Source organism: Poecilia formosa, unplaced genomic scaffold (assembly GCF_000485575.1).
Source record: "Poecilia formosa unplaced genomic scaffold, Poecilia_formosa-5.1.2 Scaffold280, whole genome shotgun sequence".
Taxonomy (NCBI): Eukaryota; Metazoa; Chordata; class Actinopteri; order Cyprinodontiformes; family Poeciliidae; genus Poecilia; species Poecilia formosa.
In genome coordinates, this window is record NW_006800219.1 from 547170 (window position 1) to 564991 (window position 17822).

At 42.2% G+C, this 17822-nt stretch overlaps 2 protein-coding genes across 15 annotated transcripts in view; one reads left to right on the forward strand and one right to left on the reverse strand.

Annotated features, from left to right (window-relative positions):
- Window positions 1-17822, forward strand: part of caska (calcium/calmodulin-dependent serine protein kinase a) — a 135471-nt gene that overhangs the window by 81047 nt on the left and 36602 nt on the right. For 9 of the 13 annotated variants that reach the window (XM_007571414.2, XM_007571413.2, XM_007571419.2 and 6 more), the window contains exons 6-12: window positions 6566-6668; window positions 11347-11522; window positions 12507-12629; window positions 15200-15283; window positions 15364-15463; window positions 16919-16936; window positions 17347-17468. In XM_007571414.2, the coding sequence (XP_007571476.1) occupies window positions 6566-6668; window positions 11347-11522; window positions 12507-12629; window positions 15200-15283; window positions 15364-15463; window positions 16919-16936; window positions 17347-17468 (726 nt within the window). The remainder of the gene's footprint in view (window positions 1-6565; window positions 6669-11346; window positions 11523-12506; window positions 12630-15199; window positions 15284-15363; window positions 15464-16918; window positions 16937-17346; window positions 17469-17822) is intronic. The other 4 variants (XM_007571415.2, XM_007571427.2, XM_007571420.2 and 1 more) reach the window with 1 other exon arrangement.
- On the reverse strand, window positions 184-5751 carry gpr34b (G protein-coupled receptor 34b). Of its 2 annotated transcripts, none has more exons than XM_007571409.2 (3): window positions 4621-5751; window positions 3051-3600; window positions 184-2959 (listed from the first exon to the last, which is right to left on the reverse strand). In XM_007571409.2, the coding sequence occupies exons 2-3, from the start codon at window positions 3575-3577 to the stop codon at window positions 2395-2397; spliced, it is 1092 nt and encodes a 363-aa protein (XP_007571471.1). In that variant the 5' UTR covers window positions 3578-3600; window positions 4621-5751; the 3' UTR covers window positions 184-2394. The 2 variants fall into 2 exon arrangements, with proteins under 2 accessions (XP_007571471.1, XP_007571468.1); XM_007571406.2 differs by having other exon boundaries at window positions 3051-3603; window positions 4621-5750.

Sequence of the window (17822 nt, forward strand, 5' to 3'; positions counted from 1 at the left end):
CTGTCAGTTTTCTGCCCATACTGAAGAATTTGATCCTTTATTTAACCAGATTTTTTTTTTAAATAAATCAAAAACTTTGAGACTGAGGTGTTTTTTCCATGAGTGATCTGGTCAACAGGTCAACTGCACACACTTCAGAAACACAAATCAATTCAAGTAAAACAGCAAATGGCAGCAATCATGTATATTGATTCCTGTAGTGATCAGCTGTTTATTGCATTTCATATGATAAAACACATTATTCTCTTCTAGCCTTTCCTCTCTTTTGGACAGACTTTGTGAGACTTTCCTAAACAAACCTGAGTGATTATTCAGAGGAGTAATAATATTAAATAATAAATAATAGTTCAGTGACCCTTCTTTCATTCTGCTACCCCATGATAACCTAAACACAACCTCCTGCTCTCTCCCTATTAACGTCCAAACCAGGGGAAAAAAAACTAAACATTGACTCGATTTAAATTTATTTTGATTGTTGGATTGAAGACTGGATGGAGATAAATGTTTCTGAGAGCATTTTAATAATCTCTACTGTTCCCACAGAGAGTAAGCTTTTAATAAATCATAACCTGTGTTTTAAAGCAGCTCTAACAAAGACATTAAATCCAGGTTTGACCACTGGTCCTTTTATAGCCGCCCCCAAAAAGTTTCCTTTCTCGTTTCGCTTCTAAAACAAAGAGTTAATAAAACTCAGCTCAGGATTGAACTCATTCCTGGTGTAAACTGTTAAAATGTGGAACTATGGGTTGATAAATGCAGCACAGACTTTTTAAACACAAAGACAATCAACAATCAGCATGTGAACATGCAGCTAAGCTAAAGGAAACCCCTTCAGGCCCTTCTGACTCATTAAAGAAATGTTTTGGCTTCTGGACGCCCCCCAGGCCACTTCGCCCTGGGCAGACAAGCTTATTATACATAATAAAGAAATAAATAAAACAGCTGCTTTGATTAATGAGTCCTTCTCCACCTCTCCCCACAACCCATACTGGAGCGTAGTACTTAGTTAAACAGATTTGCATGTTTCCTCGTTCTTGTTGGACACAGGAAGCTACAGAAATAGACTTTACTTTCATCTTAAAGGTACAGAATTATTTTCTGCACCGCCTCAGGTGTGGAGGGTCCTTTTTTTTTGGATGGCTATAAGTTGTACTTTGTAAAATGTAATGCAGAGTTCAAAATCTAAAAGTCGCTCTTTGTAGTAAGTGGATTTTAGTCAAAGAGGCTGCTACGATTTATAATGTGGTTGCAGTGGATTTAGGGGAATCGGAGTCAAGAGGGCTGAGTATAAATGTACACCACATTATCAGATTTTTATTTAAAAAGAAGTAAACACTCGCCCTGCTTTGACGGCCACCCCAACAATAAACATGCATAGATTATGGATGAATGGAAAACCATGACTTTCTCATTTCACTCCACATGTATGCACTGCTTTGTGTTGGTCTGTGTGGAAGTGTTCACCTGCCATAGCGAGGGCATAAATTCAGAAGTATCTTGTTGTAACGACAAAGTTTTGCTACAGTAAAGTATAAATATGTTTCTCTGACAGATTATGACTTAGGATCTCCCTCTGACTCCATCTTCTCACTCTGTTTCTCCTAAATATCTGACAGTACAAACTTGACTGGTACAAACTTTCTCATTTAAAAGAGAGCATTTTTTAGTTTTAATGACATGTAAATCTCATTATGTATCAGCGAGAAGCTTTTTGTTTTAACGAGATTCTGCACCTGAATTTGTGCTATTAAACGCATCCGTACGTCTGAAACATAAAATCCAAATACAATGCATTTCATTTTGCATTTGTAATGTGATGAATTGTGAAAGTCAAGGGGTTTAAATAGTTTTGCAAGACACATTGCATCATGCTCCTTCCCTAAATATATGTATATAAATAGATATACTAGCATTAAATGGATAAATTGTGCTAATATTTTTGGTTACCTGCAGAGTTTCCCCCAGAAAACCTTGTAAACCCGGTGGTATGGGCACCAGGGCGGTCCACCAGCAACCCAACGTGTTTTTGTGTTTAAAAAATTGTAAAAGTTACAAAAATTGTTAGGTGCCCAAGCAGGCATCATAAGTTGGAAATAATAGTGTGTGAGGCCAACAGTCAGGTGCAGGTGGTCACCCAGTTCAATGCATCGACTGTAGAACTTTATCTGTCTTTACTGTCTCCGTCATTGGCATAAAACACACCCTATTTTAAATAAATAAATGATGCTCAGTCTGGTGGGGGGGGACAAATACAGTCTGGTGACCCGCCAGGCTTATGATACACAGGGGGGAAACTTTGTTGCCTCGTCCATCAGTCCCCACGTTGAATTTTTCAAAGTTGAAGACAAAACCTGGGAATCCCAGTAAAGTCTCTGGCTCTGCTTATTCTGCAGCTCAGCTGGAGCTTGATAAAACATATTTTTGCTCGCTCACATTGTCGAGGGCATTCGACTGTCTCTTGTCGCTCCTGCTGTCCAGTTCGGTGCTGGAGTTAGCAACGCTGGTCCCGGTGACGTATCGGGTGCGTAACACACTCGACATGAAGCGCCGCACCTCCTTCCTCACCGAGGCGGACAGCAGGAAGAACATGACGGGGTCCAGGCAGCTGTTGAGAGCGGAAAACACCAGCGAAATCTCGTTGAACTTGTCGGCCAGGTTCTGCATGTCCTGGGTCTCCTTGGTGATCTGGGTTTTTATGTAGAACCCCCGGAAGGCGTGATAGGGGACGAAGCAGACGACGAACAGAAACAGGACAAAGAAGGACTTGCGGGCGACTCGACTGTAGTGGGGCGCTGTGGGCAGGTCCGGTCTCTGCTGCGACCTCCGCAGGAGTTTCAGTGCGATCTTTCCATAGGACAACACCAAAGAGACGAAGACCAACCAGAAGACGACCAGCACAAAGATGTTGATGTATGCTTTCAGCATGTCTTCCTGCGGAATTGTCCTGAAGTGGAAACACCTGAAAACAAACAAGAAACCACAATCACCTGCTGGGACTTTTGAAGCAAAGCACAAGACCAATGGTGTAAACTCTTCTAACTGCGACTTACTTTGTTGAATTGACACATTTGTCATTGCTTTCATGGACAAATGGGATCATGAAAGCCAGGGCCACCGCCCAAATGATGGCGCAGACGACGATGCTCCACTTCGGGGAGCGCATCTTACGGCGAGTACCTGCGCTGCCGTAGATCTTCAGGTAGCGGTCGATGCTGATCAGCCCCAGCAGGGTGATGCTGACATACATGTTCATGTAGAAGAGGTAGCCTACTAGCTTGCACATTGTGTGCCCTAGCTCCCACTTGTTCTGCTGGAGGTGGTACTGGATCCTGAACGGCAAACAGACGACCAGCAGCAGGTCCGCGAATGCCAGGTTCATGAGGAAGACCTGCAGGGAGTTCTTCTTGGAGTGAACGAAGAAGAAAGCCCAGAGAGCCACCAGGTTCCCGGTGAGACCCAGGATGAAGATGATGGAGTAGAGCACGGCCAGCGGCGTCTGGAGCATTTTGTCGTCCACCAGTTCGCTGGTGTTACACTCGTTTGAGGTGTTCGGGGTCGTGAAATCGGAGGTCATCATGGCGTTGTGATTCTCAGCCCTACCTACTAACAGACGAGATGAAAGGAGAGGGTTTTTCATTAGAGTTCACTTTTATTTTGTTGTGACTTTTTTTTGTCTAATTCAGTCGATTTTACTTCGTGTTTGGAGTGTGTTTGGTAGTTTTTATGAGTTAAAATTAGTTGAATATTGTTTAGTTTCAGGTTAGTTTTTGTTTGTTATATTAGTGCTTTTAGTTTTTCATACTTTGACCTTTTTGAATTCTGTACCTAAGAATTATTGTATTGTGGTTACTGTACATCGATTGGGTAATAAATACTCACACCATTTCAAAAAACGTATTCAATTATTGATGAGCAACAACTGACTCTGGTGTTTTATCCCAACTTCAGCAATCACCATTTTGCGGACTAATAAGGCAGTAAGTGCTGCCAGGAGGAGCATGGAATGCCATCATTTGCTGACGTAAAATTATTTTGTAGGGGGAAAAAAACTATTTCACATTAGTCTGATTAAATAGAGTAACAAATACAAAAACGAGGGATCTTATATCTATACTTTAAGTATGTCTTAGTTAGTTTTACAAACATACAATATAATTCCAGTTAGTTACAGTTTTTCCACATTAATTACCGTTTTTATTTATTTCAGAAAAAAAGTCTTCTCTTTCAGTTTTAATTATTCTGTTAGTTTCAGTTAACTATAATAACTTTGGTAGTTCCTTCTCTCAAGCTATTTGTTTTTTCTATGAGATGTCAGCTCTATTTCTGCCTGCTTGCACATTTATTTATTTAGCGCACATGCAGAACTTCCTGCCTAATATCTGCTGCACTTTGTTAGTAACCAATCTGTTGTGGTATCTGACTGTTTCTAATCTTGCAAAAACCATCTGCTGGTTGGACTCCATGAGCAAGTAACACTTCCATATTGCTGTGAGGTCTCCTTATCAAGATATCTGTGACACAGCTAATGGTAAAAGCAGAAGGAAGCTATTTTGACATTTTAACAACCTGCTTTGTATTTTTCACTGCAGAAAAAGGAGGGAAAAAATGTATAAAACTCACGTTGTAATTGAACAAATCCTCATTTGACTTTCCTTGGAGTTGAGTCAGTACAAAAAGAATCCTAAACAAAAAGACGACTTAGAAAGTTCCAGGTCTCCTCCTTATGTCCTTATGTCTCCGTACGTTCACATGCATAAATAGGAGCAGAATGAAGTGAGCCTAGTTCTCTGATGAGTCCTCTTCGATCTGCCGCTGCCACTGTGGTCATTATCTCTGCCCGCTATGAGCGGCTGCGCTCTTCAAAGCATGCAGAGTAACACTGATGTGCAGAATGCTGTGGTGTTGAGCAAGAGTGAACGCTGTGAGCGCAGCTACTCCCCCCTCTTTTCTCTCACGTTCTCTACACAGCAGAGGCATGCAGGCAGTACAGAAGTACAGAAGGCAGGCCCATATCTGCGGGATCTGATAACAGCTCTGATGTATTGCTGAGTGGGGAAAGCTTTGAGAAGAAATGACACCTATAAGTGCTGCTGTGTGTACCCACAGCAGTTAGATCAGTGTGCCAGAGGGAAGGTAAGCCAGTTTGGAGCTGGCAAGCTCTGACAATTAATTTCTGCCCAAACACTGTGACTTTTTTTTTAATGTAAGCTTAATGGAATGGGGGTGAAAGGCAAAATCTCAAAATTGGCAAAATCTCAAATTAGGTCATTTGTAGTTATAGTTGATAACCGCCATTGCCCGGTTAAGATTCAACAATTTATTTATTCTAGGAAAATTTCTCTGTTTGCTTTTTTATTTATTTTTTTGAGAGCAGATCTAAACCATTTGAATATTCTACTAAACAACTGTATGCCACTGTGTTGATCTTTCACATTAAATTCCAATGAAACATATTTGTTTGTGATTGTAATGTTGCAGAATATGGAAAAATTCAAGGGGTACAGTATCTATCTGTTTGTCTTGCCTGACTCAGAAAATAGAAAAAAAAAGTCTCTCAAATACCAGTGCCGTGTCTGCATCACAGGGAACATTCCTTCTGAATGACGCTGTTGCATCAGTCATTCGTGTCACGTATTATTGCCATGCTAGCAGAGTTTATGGCAACGTTTACACGAGACTGCTGCTTGGAAACTGTCTGTATTTTTGGATATTGATTGGGAAGAAGTTCCACATTTATTAGACAGGCCCGTTGAGAAACATTGAGTCAGCTGTAGTTGTCATGCCAGGCCACTAGATGGCTCTGTGATTTTAACATGTTGCTGTGTGTGTGAGAGCTTTTGACCCATTAGCTTCCACCGCGCTAGCTTCCACTTCATACCAAACAGTAACCTGCCTCCCATTAACGAAGTGTTGATGTAACACCTATATTCCTCATCAGAAATTGTGCTAAACTGAGCAGGTTTAAGTATCACAACACAGCACAACGCTATCCGCCACTGTTTTTGTTGTTATGCAGCTGTGCGTTCTGCGCATGTGTGACGCTTTAACAGTCACAGCGACGGAGTCTTTAACTTTTGCATTATGATTATGTCGAAGTGTCATCTGTATCGAGAACGCTATCAGTAACAGGTTTATTTTGGCGCCGCGAGGTTTCGTTAGGAAGTGTTTTGAAGAAATACATGCAGGCTTAGAAACTGGTCGTAAACAGAAACCTCTGCAATCAGAGCTTCCACAGAACATTAATGTTGGTCCATTTTACAGCCCAATTATGTTGCTTCGCTGTAAACCACTTCCAACACATTATATCATTTTCACGTTAATGCATTTCCTCTAATTGTTCTAAGGTCTTCCTTCAAGTGAGGCCAGATGCATATCGCAAATAATCCCACTACACTTCCCCCACTGTGATTAAACTGTGTGAATGTGTGTGAGGTCACTGTGATGGTTTGGGTGTGTCATTGCTCATATGATTTGTGTGTGTGTTATTTTGAAGGAACTTGACCCTCTAATTAGCCAAATGCCACCATGAACTGATGAGCCTCCGTTCCTCTGCTCTCACCCTCAGCCTCACTGCGTGCTGCTGGCGTCCAAAGAGAACTCGGCTCCCGTCAAACTGGGTGGGTTCGGCGTGGCCATCCAGCTTGGAGAGTCCGGATTGGTGGCAGGAGGTAAAGTAAATGCACAACAATCAGTTCTCCCTCCGCGGCGTTCATAATACCCACGTTCCCATGATTTTCCAACTTTTCATGTGGGAAACCTGTATGTAAAAAAAAAAAAAAAATAGATCATATCCAAAGCAGACATGTTTTCTGTGACTCTGCTTGTACTATTAAGCGTTTACAGGAAATCATCCATACAATACTTCCTGAAAAGCTTTATCAGCGTTTTTCCCTTAAATTCTTCCCAGCTGGGTTTTATTTCCTTCTCCGAAATAAAAAAGCCAACCTGAGCATGTACAAGCCCGTGCTCAGGTTGGCTCGTCACCAAGTCAAGCACAGAGTTGACAACTTCAGCTGCAGAACTGAATCCAGTTTAAAACACGCCTATCTTATGGCACATCAAGTCTGACCCAGATGCGGTAACAACAAAACGTTCATGCGTTTCACATGTTGTCATGTCAGAGCTACAAACCTCGATGAATTTTACTGGGATGTAAGTAACACAAAGTAGTTCATAACTGTGAGAAGAAAAAAGTGGCATAGTTTTCAAAATGAAATAAAAATTTTACATAACACTCCCAGAATGTGGCGTGTTTGTAATCAGCCTGATTTACTATTATTGCCCTTAGTAAAAGAGTGAACATTTCACTGTTCAAGTTCACATTCAACAATGGAAGAACTGCAGCCCTACCACAGCCGGTGACGTCTAAAATGCATCTGGACAAGGAGAGCGTCAGTCAGGGAAGACGCTAAGAGGTACATGGTAACTCTGGAGGAGCTGCAGAGATCCACAGTTTACTGTTTTACATCTATTCCGCCCATTCTTAAAAAGTCTTAAATTTATTATCTAAAATTAAAGCCTTAATATGTAAGTTAGTTAGCCTTAACTACAACAATTACTGGCCTTAAATTGTATCATGAAATGAGGATTCAATCTTATGTAGTTTTTGTTCCTTGTGAGACTTTTGTGTCATGCACAAGTTTGAGTCAGAAATCTTCATTGCGTTCTGTGACTCACGGTGGTTGAAGCTACCGCTAACCAGCTGCTAACGTGCTCTTGCTAGCTAGCTAGCTTTTTTGCATCTTTTCTGGCTGATGGGATCATCACACAGGGAGTGACGAACGACAGCGACAAAAGGTGAACATGTGCGACATGTGCATCTTTATGTGTACAAAGCACAAAATTACAAAATGCAATTGGTCAGTTGGCTGGAGGAGAGCTAGCGATTGATGCCTCCTGTTTGGCCCTCGGGACACAGGAATCAGAGTCAACACTGTGTGGCACAGAGGGTCTGTAAACATGCAAAGCCAAAAGCCTCAGACCAACACCTGTAAACCCCACAGCCAGGTGTACTGGAACAAGATGGCCTCCCGTCTATCAGTCTACCATCAGATGCTGGTGATGCTGGTACGGGTTCTTAAAAGGAGACAGCAGCTCTTCCTCTTCCTGTTTGCCTTTATTTAACAGAATATGTGCCTGGGATCAGTGCAATAAAAAAAAATTGACGCCAGTCAAACGAGTTTCACTTTTGTGTTATAATGAAATACAAGCCTAAAACACGTCCACGTTCTTCATCTCGTCTACTTCTCTGCGAACCTCTACAACTCCAACCTTACAGCTTGAGTCGGTCTCACAATGAGGCTGACAAACTCCAGCCTATGCTTTTCTTCTTTTTCCTACAAGATGCAGACTGGTTCTCAATCTTCCACAGAAACTATTTCTAATGAGTTTCCTGCTCATAAATTAATAAACATTAACAGCCTTGTGGATCTGTTCTGGATCATGTTACCATCGGCTTGTTGCAACCAACATATTTTAATTTTCGTTTCTGCATCTATGAAAATAACCGAAGATAAGAAAGCTTAAAGGGGCAGTATTTTGTAAAATCAACTTCTTTGAGCTTTACATCATGTTATAATGTTATTCCCTCATCAAAATCTTACCTGGAGTGTTGCATCTTTCTTGCATGTTTGAGAAATCCTGTTATCTCCTGTGGCAACCAATCAGCTGGGTGGACCTAGCCCCGCCTTCAAGGACAAAGCCCATCCTCTGAGCTGTAGTTTTCAAACTTTCAAGCTTCTGTGACTCCCCCACCCAGCTCCTTCAGACTAGCCAGCAGCAATTAGCAAACATCTGGTGGAACTGTTCATCAGCTGAGGTCAGCTACTTCTCAGCAGATGTTAAAGGGTTAATAGAAGAGCCATGCTGTGATGACTTCCTGAAGGCGGAGTTTCAGAAACAGCAGGAGCTTCTTAAAGAGACGCAGTCCCAATTTCAAGCCATTGAAATATGATGTCAAATTTCTTTTGAGCCATATTTGATATATGCAGCATTTTTATAATGACTGAAGGTAACATAGTTACTTCACTGTGCTGTAAAATGGTTCTGTGTAATTGTAAAACACATAACAGCGGCCCTTTAAAAAGTGTAAAGTAGAGCTATAAGCGGAAAACGCGGATCTGGTCAGCTGAAAGGTGGTGCAGCTCTCAGGTCCTGGATCAGGTCTTTGCAGCTTTCCTGTTTCCTAAACTCACAACTTTCACTTCTCATGTGTCTGCTGTGGATTCTTCTACACCTGGCACTTCTCTCTTTTATTCTCTGACATCAGACGGGGAGCGAGGTGCCACATTTTTACCTAATACCTCTTCGGAATTCACCTTGTTTTCTGTCGTTGGAAAAATACTGGTCATATCCGTCTTATCTTCTAAGGAAATGAGAACAGAGAATGCCTGCAACACATGCCCGACGTTCTCCATTTAACTGTAGTTTTTCCTCCATTTTGACTCTGACTTATCCTCTGACTTGGTTTCATTTTTTGATGCCTGAAAAGTTGTGTGGTCAGTGTTCTGTGGTTTAATAATCAAGATAACATGTCTTTGAAAACAGGTGCTAACACTGATACTGTGGCCAATCATGAAACAAGGAATAAATGTTACATTTTGTCAGATCTGTATCATTAAGCAAATATTTCATTGCTCAATGTTCCAGTTACTAGAAATCAGAGGAAGTTCTAAATAGGTTTGTCTTTAGCCTTGTTTTAAAATAAATCAGTGTTTCAGCAGTTTTGCAGTTTACTGGAAGTTTGCTCCAGATTTGATTAAAAGAAGTTGCACAGAAGAAGCATCTCTTCCTCCCACTGTTGGCCCCTCCTACGCTGAAGTCGAGTTCTCTGGAACAGATCCAGATGAACTTCCTTCCCAACAGCAATGCCTGTTAACACCTTTTGATGTGTGTGTGTGTGTGCGTGTGTGTGCGTGTGTTTTTTTCACATTTTGTACCATGGCAACCTCCAACTTGAGTGTGCTGTTTGGATGTTAAGTGATAGACCAACCCAAGATGGTTCATATTAGGAAGTAAAGGAAAAGGAGACATGTTTTTCATAATGTTAGCTCAGATGCTAATCGTTAAAGTTTGGTGTGTAGTTTTATTCAGCCCCATTTACTCTGGTTGCCCGGAATAAAATCCAGTACAACCACTCAGAAATCATCTAAGCCATATTTGTCAGACTTTAATTTGAAGGGAAAAGGACAACAAATGGATATTTTTTTTCCTTCCACTTTACAATTGTGTGTCTCATTGTGTCGTCCCAGCTAGCTCCGTCACGATGTCAAATTTTTCTGGACGATAAATTGTCCCAGGATTTATTGCGATAAACGATAAGGTTGTTGTTTTGAGACGATTTTCAAGTAATACAATAGCAAGAATGGCATAAAAAAGGCAAGAACAGATTCTCAGATCGATAAACTTTAAATTCTAATGAACATTTAAACCCTGGAACTGGACGACATTTGGATTAGAAAACAACAGGAACATCAAATGAAATAAATCAAGTCTCTGTAAATAAAATGATCTTTCAAAAAAAGGGATAGTTGAGACCAAAATACCAGGGTGAAGACTTTTATCCTTCAGTTTATGGTAAAAAAAAAAAAATAAAGATAAAAAGCAAATAAAAATGAGAGTTTCTTTTATCATGCAATTAACTGATTTATTGTTTATTGTGGAGTTTTATGTGTGCTATCGCATAAAACTGCTATAAAACCCATTGATGTTTATGGTTACAACATGATCGGATATGAAAAAAGAAATATGTGTGAGAACTCTTCCAAAGTATGTGTTTGTACACGGTAGTTACAGGCAATACGATCTTTTTGCTTTAATCATCAGGAACTCTTCAGTCTTTCATGCAACATAACCAGCTGAAGTGAATACTAGAAGATCCTTGACTGGTTTATGTTATAAAATTACAAAAGCTGTCTTGGTTGAGTGGTTTGTGGCTGCGGGCAGATAAACCCACATCCCCTGAGAGTCTGCTTGAACTGGACGTCGTTTGACTCAAACAATATTTCTACCATAAGCGGCAGCAAAACGCGTTGAATATGTACGTCCAGAGCTCAGAAATACACATTAAAGCGGCTGTTTGGACTGTAAAAAAGAAGTTTTATTCACGTGTACAGAGTGAAAAAGTAAGAAGGTTTGTTTCCTCTTTCTGTCCACTTATCTGCTGTTAGCCGCTTGGCAAATAAACTCTGACCGTGTCACTTGAAAACGAGGAAGTGTTCCTAATCTCTTCCTCTTGTCTCTGTTGTGTAAAATTAGAAGTTGGAACAGAAGTGCCGAAGGCTCTGCGGGGCCCTAATTGTTTCACGTGTCTGATGGTGATTTACCTGCGTGTCTCTGTGGCCGCAGGGCGTGTCGGGACGCCCCACTTCATGGCGCCGGAGGTGGTGAAGAGGGAGCCGTACGGGAAGCCAGTGGACGTGTGGGGCTGCGGGGTCATCCTCTTCATCCTGCTGTCGGGCTGCCTGCCCTTCTACGGCACCAAGGAGCGTCTGTTCGAAGCCATCTGCAAGGGCAAATACAAGGTCAGGGGTCACGATACGGAACCGGCCCCATCATGAGTCGACACACCGTCGGTTTCAGCAGGTCTCCGTCAGGCAGCATGTAGAAACAGAGACATACTGCCTCATGCAAAAGGCAAAGACCTTTATCAACTACATTACTTCTAAATAGTAATTATCTATAATTATAAATTCAGTAATTTATAATTTTGGGTTTTATAAAAAATTCTTGTTAAAAAAATTATTAAATAATGTATAAAATATTTATTTATAAATTTAATTTGCAATTAAAGAAGTAGTAGCTTTGTTTTCTTCAAACTCCTCTTTCTCATCCAAAAAGTTTTTTGCTTATGTCAGCATGTTCACTTTAAACCAGGGCTGCCCAAAGTGGGTCCTGGAGGGCCGGCATCCTGCACGGTTTAGTTCTCTCCCGGTGGTAACAACCTTTCCAGCTTGTCAACGTTCCTCTGAGGCCTCTAACGAGCCATCATTTGATCCAGGTGTGTTAAACCAGGGAGAGAACTGAAACATGCAGGATGCCGGCCCTCCAGGACCCACTTTGGACACCCCTGATCTAAACAAATCAAATAAATTAATTAAAAAAGAAAGACTGAGACACGACAGCAGCTGCTATTTAAAATACAAAAAAAACCTTTATTTTTAATGATCCACACACCAATGCTGCTTTGATTTTCTCAACTCCTTAAAGATGTAGAGCTTCCAGAATGTGCAGAGCAAAGCAAGGGCTGGAGGACTCTCAGTCAGGTCCACCACGGTAACAAACCTGCCTTCATACTTGCTAACTATCACCTTACACAGCCAGACGACTGGCCCAAACGATGAACCAACTTACACCACCATTCATTTCCCTTCTCTGTAAGTCTGTGGTCTTTTTGTGTGAACCACCCTCACAGCAGACCTTCTCCACACAGGATGCCTTATGTTGGTGAGAGTGGGGCATGTTAAAGCGCAGCACGCTGAAAATGTCTCCGTCTTGTTGCTGTGCAGATGAATCCCCGTCAGTGGAACCACATCTCAGAGAGCGCCAAGGATCTGGTGAGGCGCATGCTGATGTTGGACCCAGCGGAGAGGATCACCGTGTACGAGGCTCTGAACCATCCCTGGCTCAAGGTACCGCCGCGTCTGAAACACTGGGGAAACGACAAAACAAACGCTGCTCAGTGTTGGGTTTCTACCCCACGCTGCCGCTAAAAGAAATCTATAAATGTCCTTCCTCTGTTGGAAAAACATGTTGCTCCTTCATTCTTACGGCTCGAAAGTTTTGACTTTTTCAAACTTTCCGCCTGTTTGGTGTAGAAGACCACGGTGGAAGAGAGACTCGTAGCCCGAAGCTGGAGCGAAATCACCGTCCTCGCTCTATAAACACCAAACCGGTGACGGGAAGCGGCGCTCATGCCGCTCGTCTTGTTTCTGCAGAGGCTTTCATCGCGTCTTCTTCTGCGGGCAGTGACTGAGGGAGACGTCAAGATGATGTCCTGACAGCTCAGCGCTCCCGGGAGCTGAATGACACATCAGGCAGTCGTGAATCTTTCAAAGCCGAGTCTGGTTTCACTTTTGATTTTTCAGCACTGCTGGAAAAGCTTCACGTCTGGATTCACAGACGCTCTGACACGACACGAGAATCGCCCAGGTTGAATACTTACCTTGGCTGCATGTCTTTGGTACACAACAATCAAGGATTCACACCCATAGTCCAATCATTAGACACATTTTATATACATTTTGTAACTGCGGTGTTTCCTTTAAATAAGAAACACAATTAAAATCAAACTTGAAACCATTTGTTCACGTGATAAGTTAGGCGCGCCTGCCGTCCTGCCTTGTGTCAGTGATTCAGCCTGATGGTATCTTCATATTGTCTTTCTGCCCTTCGGGCCTCTTGCTTTGTGTAAACACCACAGCCTTCCTCATCGTCGTTTCTGATCCAGTCCGTCCCGTTGTGACCACTGTAGACTGTCTCTTAGCTCCTACTAAGGAGGTTTTATGATATTTGCGCTAATTTGTGATGTTAAATGTGACTTTTTCATTAAACGCTGTATCGGTCACAGACGGGACATCAAGTAAGGCTGAGGTGTTGGTCACTCAAACCCAAAGTTTTTGGCCAATTTTGAGGAAAAAATGTCAGTAAAATCAGAAAAAAATTTGGAGATCTGTTGATTTTATGAAAATTTTGTTGATTTGTGAAAACTTGGAGGATCTTATTGATGTAATTCAGAGTCTAGACGGCCACATAAAGAGCTACGGCGGGCCAGATGTGGCCCCCGAACCTTGAGTTTGACACAGTTTTTATTTCTTATTGAAGGTACATCTACATTTCCCCCCCTCAAGAACAATACATTACTAGTTTGTTCTATAGATAATGATCCACTGATGAAGGAAGGGCACTCTGTGATCTGTCGTTAATCTGTCAGTCGGCTGTAAGATTAGCCGCCATCACAGCAGAAGAAAGCAGAGAACGTTCAGAGGAGCTTGACTGGTTCAGATCTTCTCCATTTCAAAACACAGAGTGTTAAACACACTTCACGCTGCAGGTGAACTTTCTGCAGTGACTTTGGAGCCCGGGGGCCGAGAAAGCAGGCAGGCAGGCTGTATCTCAAGCATTTTTCTCGGTAATTTATTGCCGGTGCCACGTTTCGGTCAGGATGAAGACGGAGCGGAATGAAAAACATGTGATGTGACAACATCACATACCTGCAGTGCTGAGGTAATGCTCGAACTGCCAGATGTGATCTGAGCGACGCACGGTTTATTTTTGGATGAACTTACACAGCGGGTTGCTTTTGTTTTGGACGTTTTTCTATAAAGGGCATCAGATCTTGGCATAGAAAACCTATTTTTGACGGATTGGTTGAAACTCGATAGAGTTCTGAGGAAGACCTCCGTTTTTCAGCAGTCAGGTTGTGGACGGAGCGACTCTGTTCCCAAGTCTGGATGTAAACTCTCAGCTGAAGCCTGAAAGCCAGAGAGGCGCTCATCGTGACCCAGTTCTCTGGAATTGGGTCATCCGCCAACAGACTTCCAGAGTTTCCTAACTTCTGTCTTTTCCCAGCAGTTTTGATAGTAGTGAGCTCACACTGGTCTCAGTGATGACTCAAAAAAATAAAAGTCCCCGTTGTTTAAAAGCTTTGTGTGTATTAATGCAGCGTAACTTGGTAAGTTTTTCCAGCCTGGTTAATTTCTTCTCTTGTCGTGGCGCTGGCGATCCTCTGAAACAGACTCGGCCGTTAGGGAAGAGCGAGTTGCTGGTGCTTTTAGGCGCATTTGAGAAACTTAAGCTTTTAAGCAAATTATGTGCAGAAAGATAAAGATCACAGTGGAAATGTGTACAGATCGTATTCATAAAAGGCGATAATTTCTAAACATGGCTAGTTTGTCCAGCTGTAGCGTCTGTATGGTGTTCAAATTGGCTTTAAATTCGACTATCGTGTGAAGGCCAGTGAGCATTAGTGAACAAAAAGCATCACCAACCTTTAAACTCATAAGGCAAATATGAAAATTTTCCATACAGATCATAAATATTAAGCCAAATGTTCTTGTAGGATCTAAAGTTTGTACTGGATGAAGTAGTTTCCTGTTTTAGGTGGAGCTAAGAAAGTAAAAGTTGAAGAACGTAAAGATGGCCGCCGATGATGCCAAGACGGGAATAAAAAGATGAAGGTTCTGTTTGTGGTTCTCTGCAGGAGAGGGACCGGTACGCTTACAAAATCCATCTGCCAGAGACCGTGGAGCAGCTGAGGAAGTTCAACGCCAGGCGGAAGCTCAAGGTTCCCGTCCGTCTGCCATGGGATGTTCCGGAAGGTTTGGTGGCGATGACGAGGCTTTAACGCTCCCCGTGTCGTTTCAGGGAGCCGTGTTGGCCGCCGTGTCCAGTCACAAGTTCAGCTCCTTCTACGGCGATCCACCGGAGGAACTCAACGACTTCTCCGAAGACCCCACCTCCTCAGGTGCCCCCTCCGCTCACCCCTCCACTCTCGCCGAGAACACGGCTGCCTTCCAGTGTTTATCCTTTTCGTCCTGATTGCTGCTGTCTCTATTCCTCTCCAGCTGCTCTTAAACGAGCAGAAAATGAACACGGGGGACTGTGCTCATTATCTCATTAAGCAGGTTAATAGATGCTGTGAGAGCTAAGCGTTGCTGTAGGACACGCTTTTTGTTTTGTTTTTTTCTCGGTTTTGTTTCGAAGAGCTTGGTGGCGGTAAGGTTTTAGGAGGAGAAGGATTTTCCTGGTCTTTTCTCTGGAGTTAGTTTGTTCCTAACTCTTCTGATACCAACAGAGGGATCATTTGTTTGTAAACACGTCGGAAGCCAAACTGCCCGCCTTTAAGCTGTCACTGGTTGTCATGATTACCCACCGTCACCTAGCTTTATTAGCAATAGCTATCATGTCGTCAGCGAACTACAACTGGTCATCACAGCGTGATAAAATAAGTTATGCTACCAAATTGACATTAACGAACATCTTAATGGCGACTGATTGCAGGAGTTCGCTGGTTCGCTGGTTCGATTCCCGGTCTGTCTGTCCTCAATGTTTGTGTCCCTGTGCGAGACACTTCACCTATCAGGGGCTTCACCAGTGTGTGAATGAGCCCCTTGAGATATCAATTGGATATATAAAGGGCAATATATGAGCTTAATTATTACTATTAATGACCCAGTGAGTGGATAAATAGTGAGACTTCAGCGGATATCACTGACTAGGAATATTAGAGCAATTTTGTTCATGTTAAGATCACCAGCTGTCAATGAGAAGCGTTGAGTCCCTCTAAATCAGACAAACATGTTCGTGGTGCGCAAGGCACCAAAATAGGGTTTTCTAAATCTGTAAATTTTCACTTGTTCTTTAAAGAAAGAATAAATGAAATGCAATCATCTTTACCTGTTTTGGTCCCAATTAGGGGTCATTTTGACTGCAGGAGATTCTGCACTCTAGGCGGGGGAAATAAAAAAATAGATGCTAGTTTCAGACTTTTGTGGTGTTTGATGACTCTAAGAAAAATCCTACAAATTTCACATCTTGTCACCTACCTGAAATAATGGCCTAAGTCTTTTTTTTTTTTTACCGAAAGTTATTTTTATTTTTTATTTTTACCATCTTCTGGATAGAAAGATGGCAAAAAAAAGAAAAAGACTTTTGACAAAAAATTATTATTATTTTAGGAAGGTGATCTGGTGAGGGTGAAGAGAGGTGATCTGCATTTTCTACGAGTTGTAAATAACTTTATTATACTAACTGTAAATAGTTTTTAACAGTTAATAATATATTCCTGGTTTCTTTCTGTTCTTACATGCGCAGCACAGAAGGTGCTGACGCAGCGCGACGTCGACTGATAATCCAAACTTTTCCAAAGCGTCACTCTGCTTCTTTCTGTCTCTCTCTGTTAATGCTTCCCCTGGGCTAGGACTTCTAGCAGCAGAACGTAGGTATCAAGGCGCTTAGTGTGTGTATGTGTGTGTGTGTGTGTGTGCGTGTGTGTGCGCGTGTGTGTGTTGGGATTCTCTAAATGCAGCAGAAAGTTGTCTTTGATGTTTGTTCTCCAGCTTCAAGCGCTGTGGTAATTTAGTCGACGTTTCAGGTGTTTAAACAGGAAACATGAGTAGTTTGTTTTGTTCATTTATGCTGTAACTTAATTGTGGAAATGATCTAAAGTTATGTTTTCTAAATTACAAAAAAACTTTATTTCACTACCTTCATGATTATTAACTACTTTGAGTTGCTCCGTCACAAAAGGACAAAAAGATGCACTGATGTTGTTTTTTTTTTTTTTTTTTTTTACCTGATAAAATGTGAAACGAACTCTTGACGAGCCTGTGGCCTCTGACCTCGCAGGGGCTGTGTCTCAAGTGCTGGACAGTTTGGAGGAGATCCACGCTCTGACAGACTGCAGCGAGAAAGACCTCGACTTCCTCCACAGCGTTTTCCAGGACCAGCATCTACACACACTGCTCGACGTAAGTGTCCCTCCCACACAAACACACACACACACACACACACACACACACACACACACAGACAGACACATGCACGCACAGCGTGACATCATCATCACCACATATATAAGCGTTCACACACTCTGTCCCCTCTGCGGTGGCTCACATCTGGCTCAACTCTCTACATCGTGATGAGTGGCGGACAGCTGCAGCCGCCGTAGAGGTCATGTGACCTCAGAGCCTCTGATCAAAGCACGTTTGAGAGGCTTGGATCCGTCAAGACACTTTATTTTAACCTTTAGCTGCTCATGATTACAACACTCTCTCACATATTTAGCACCAAAAAAAAGCTTTTTTTTGGTGCTAAATATGTGA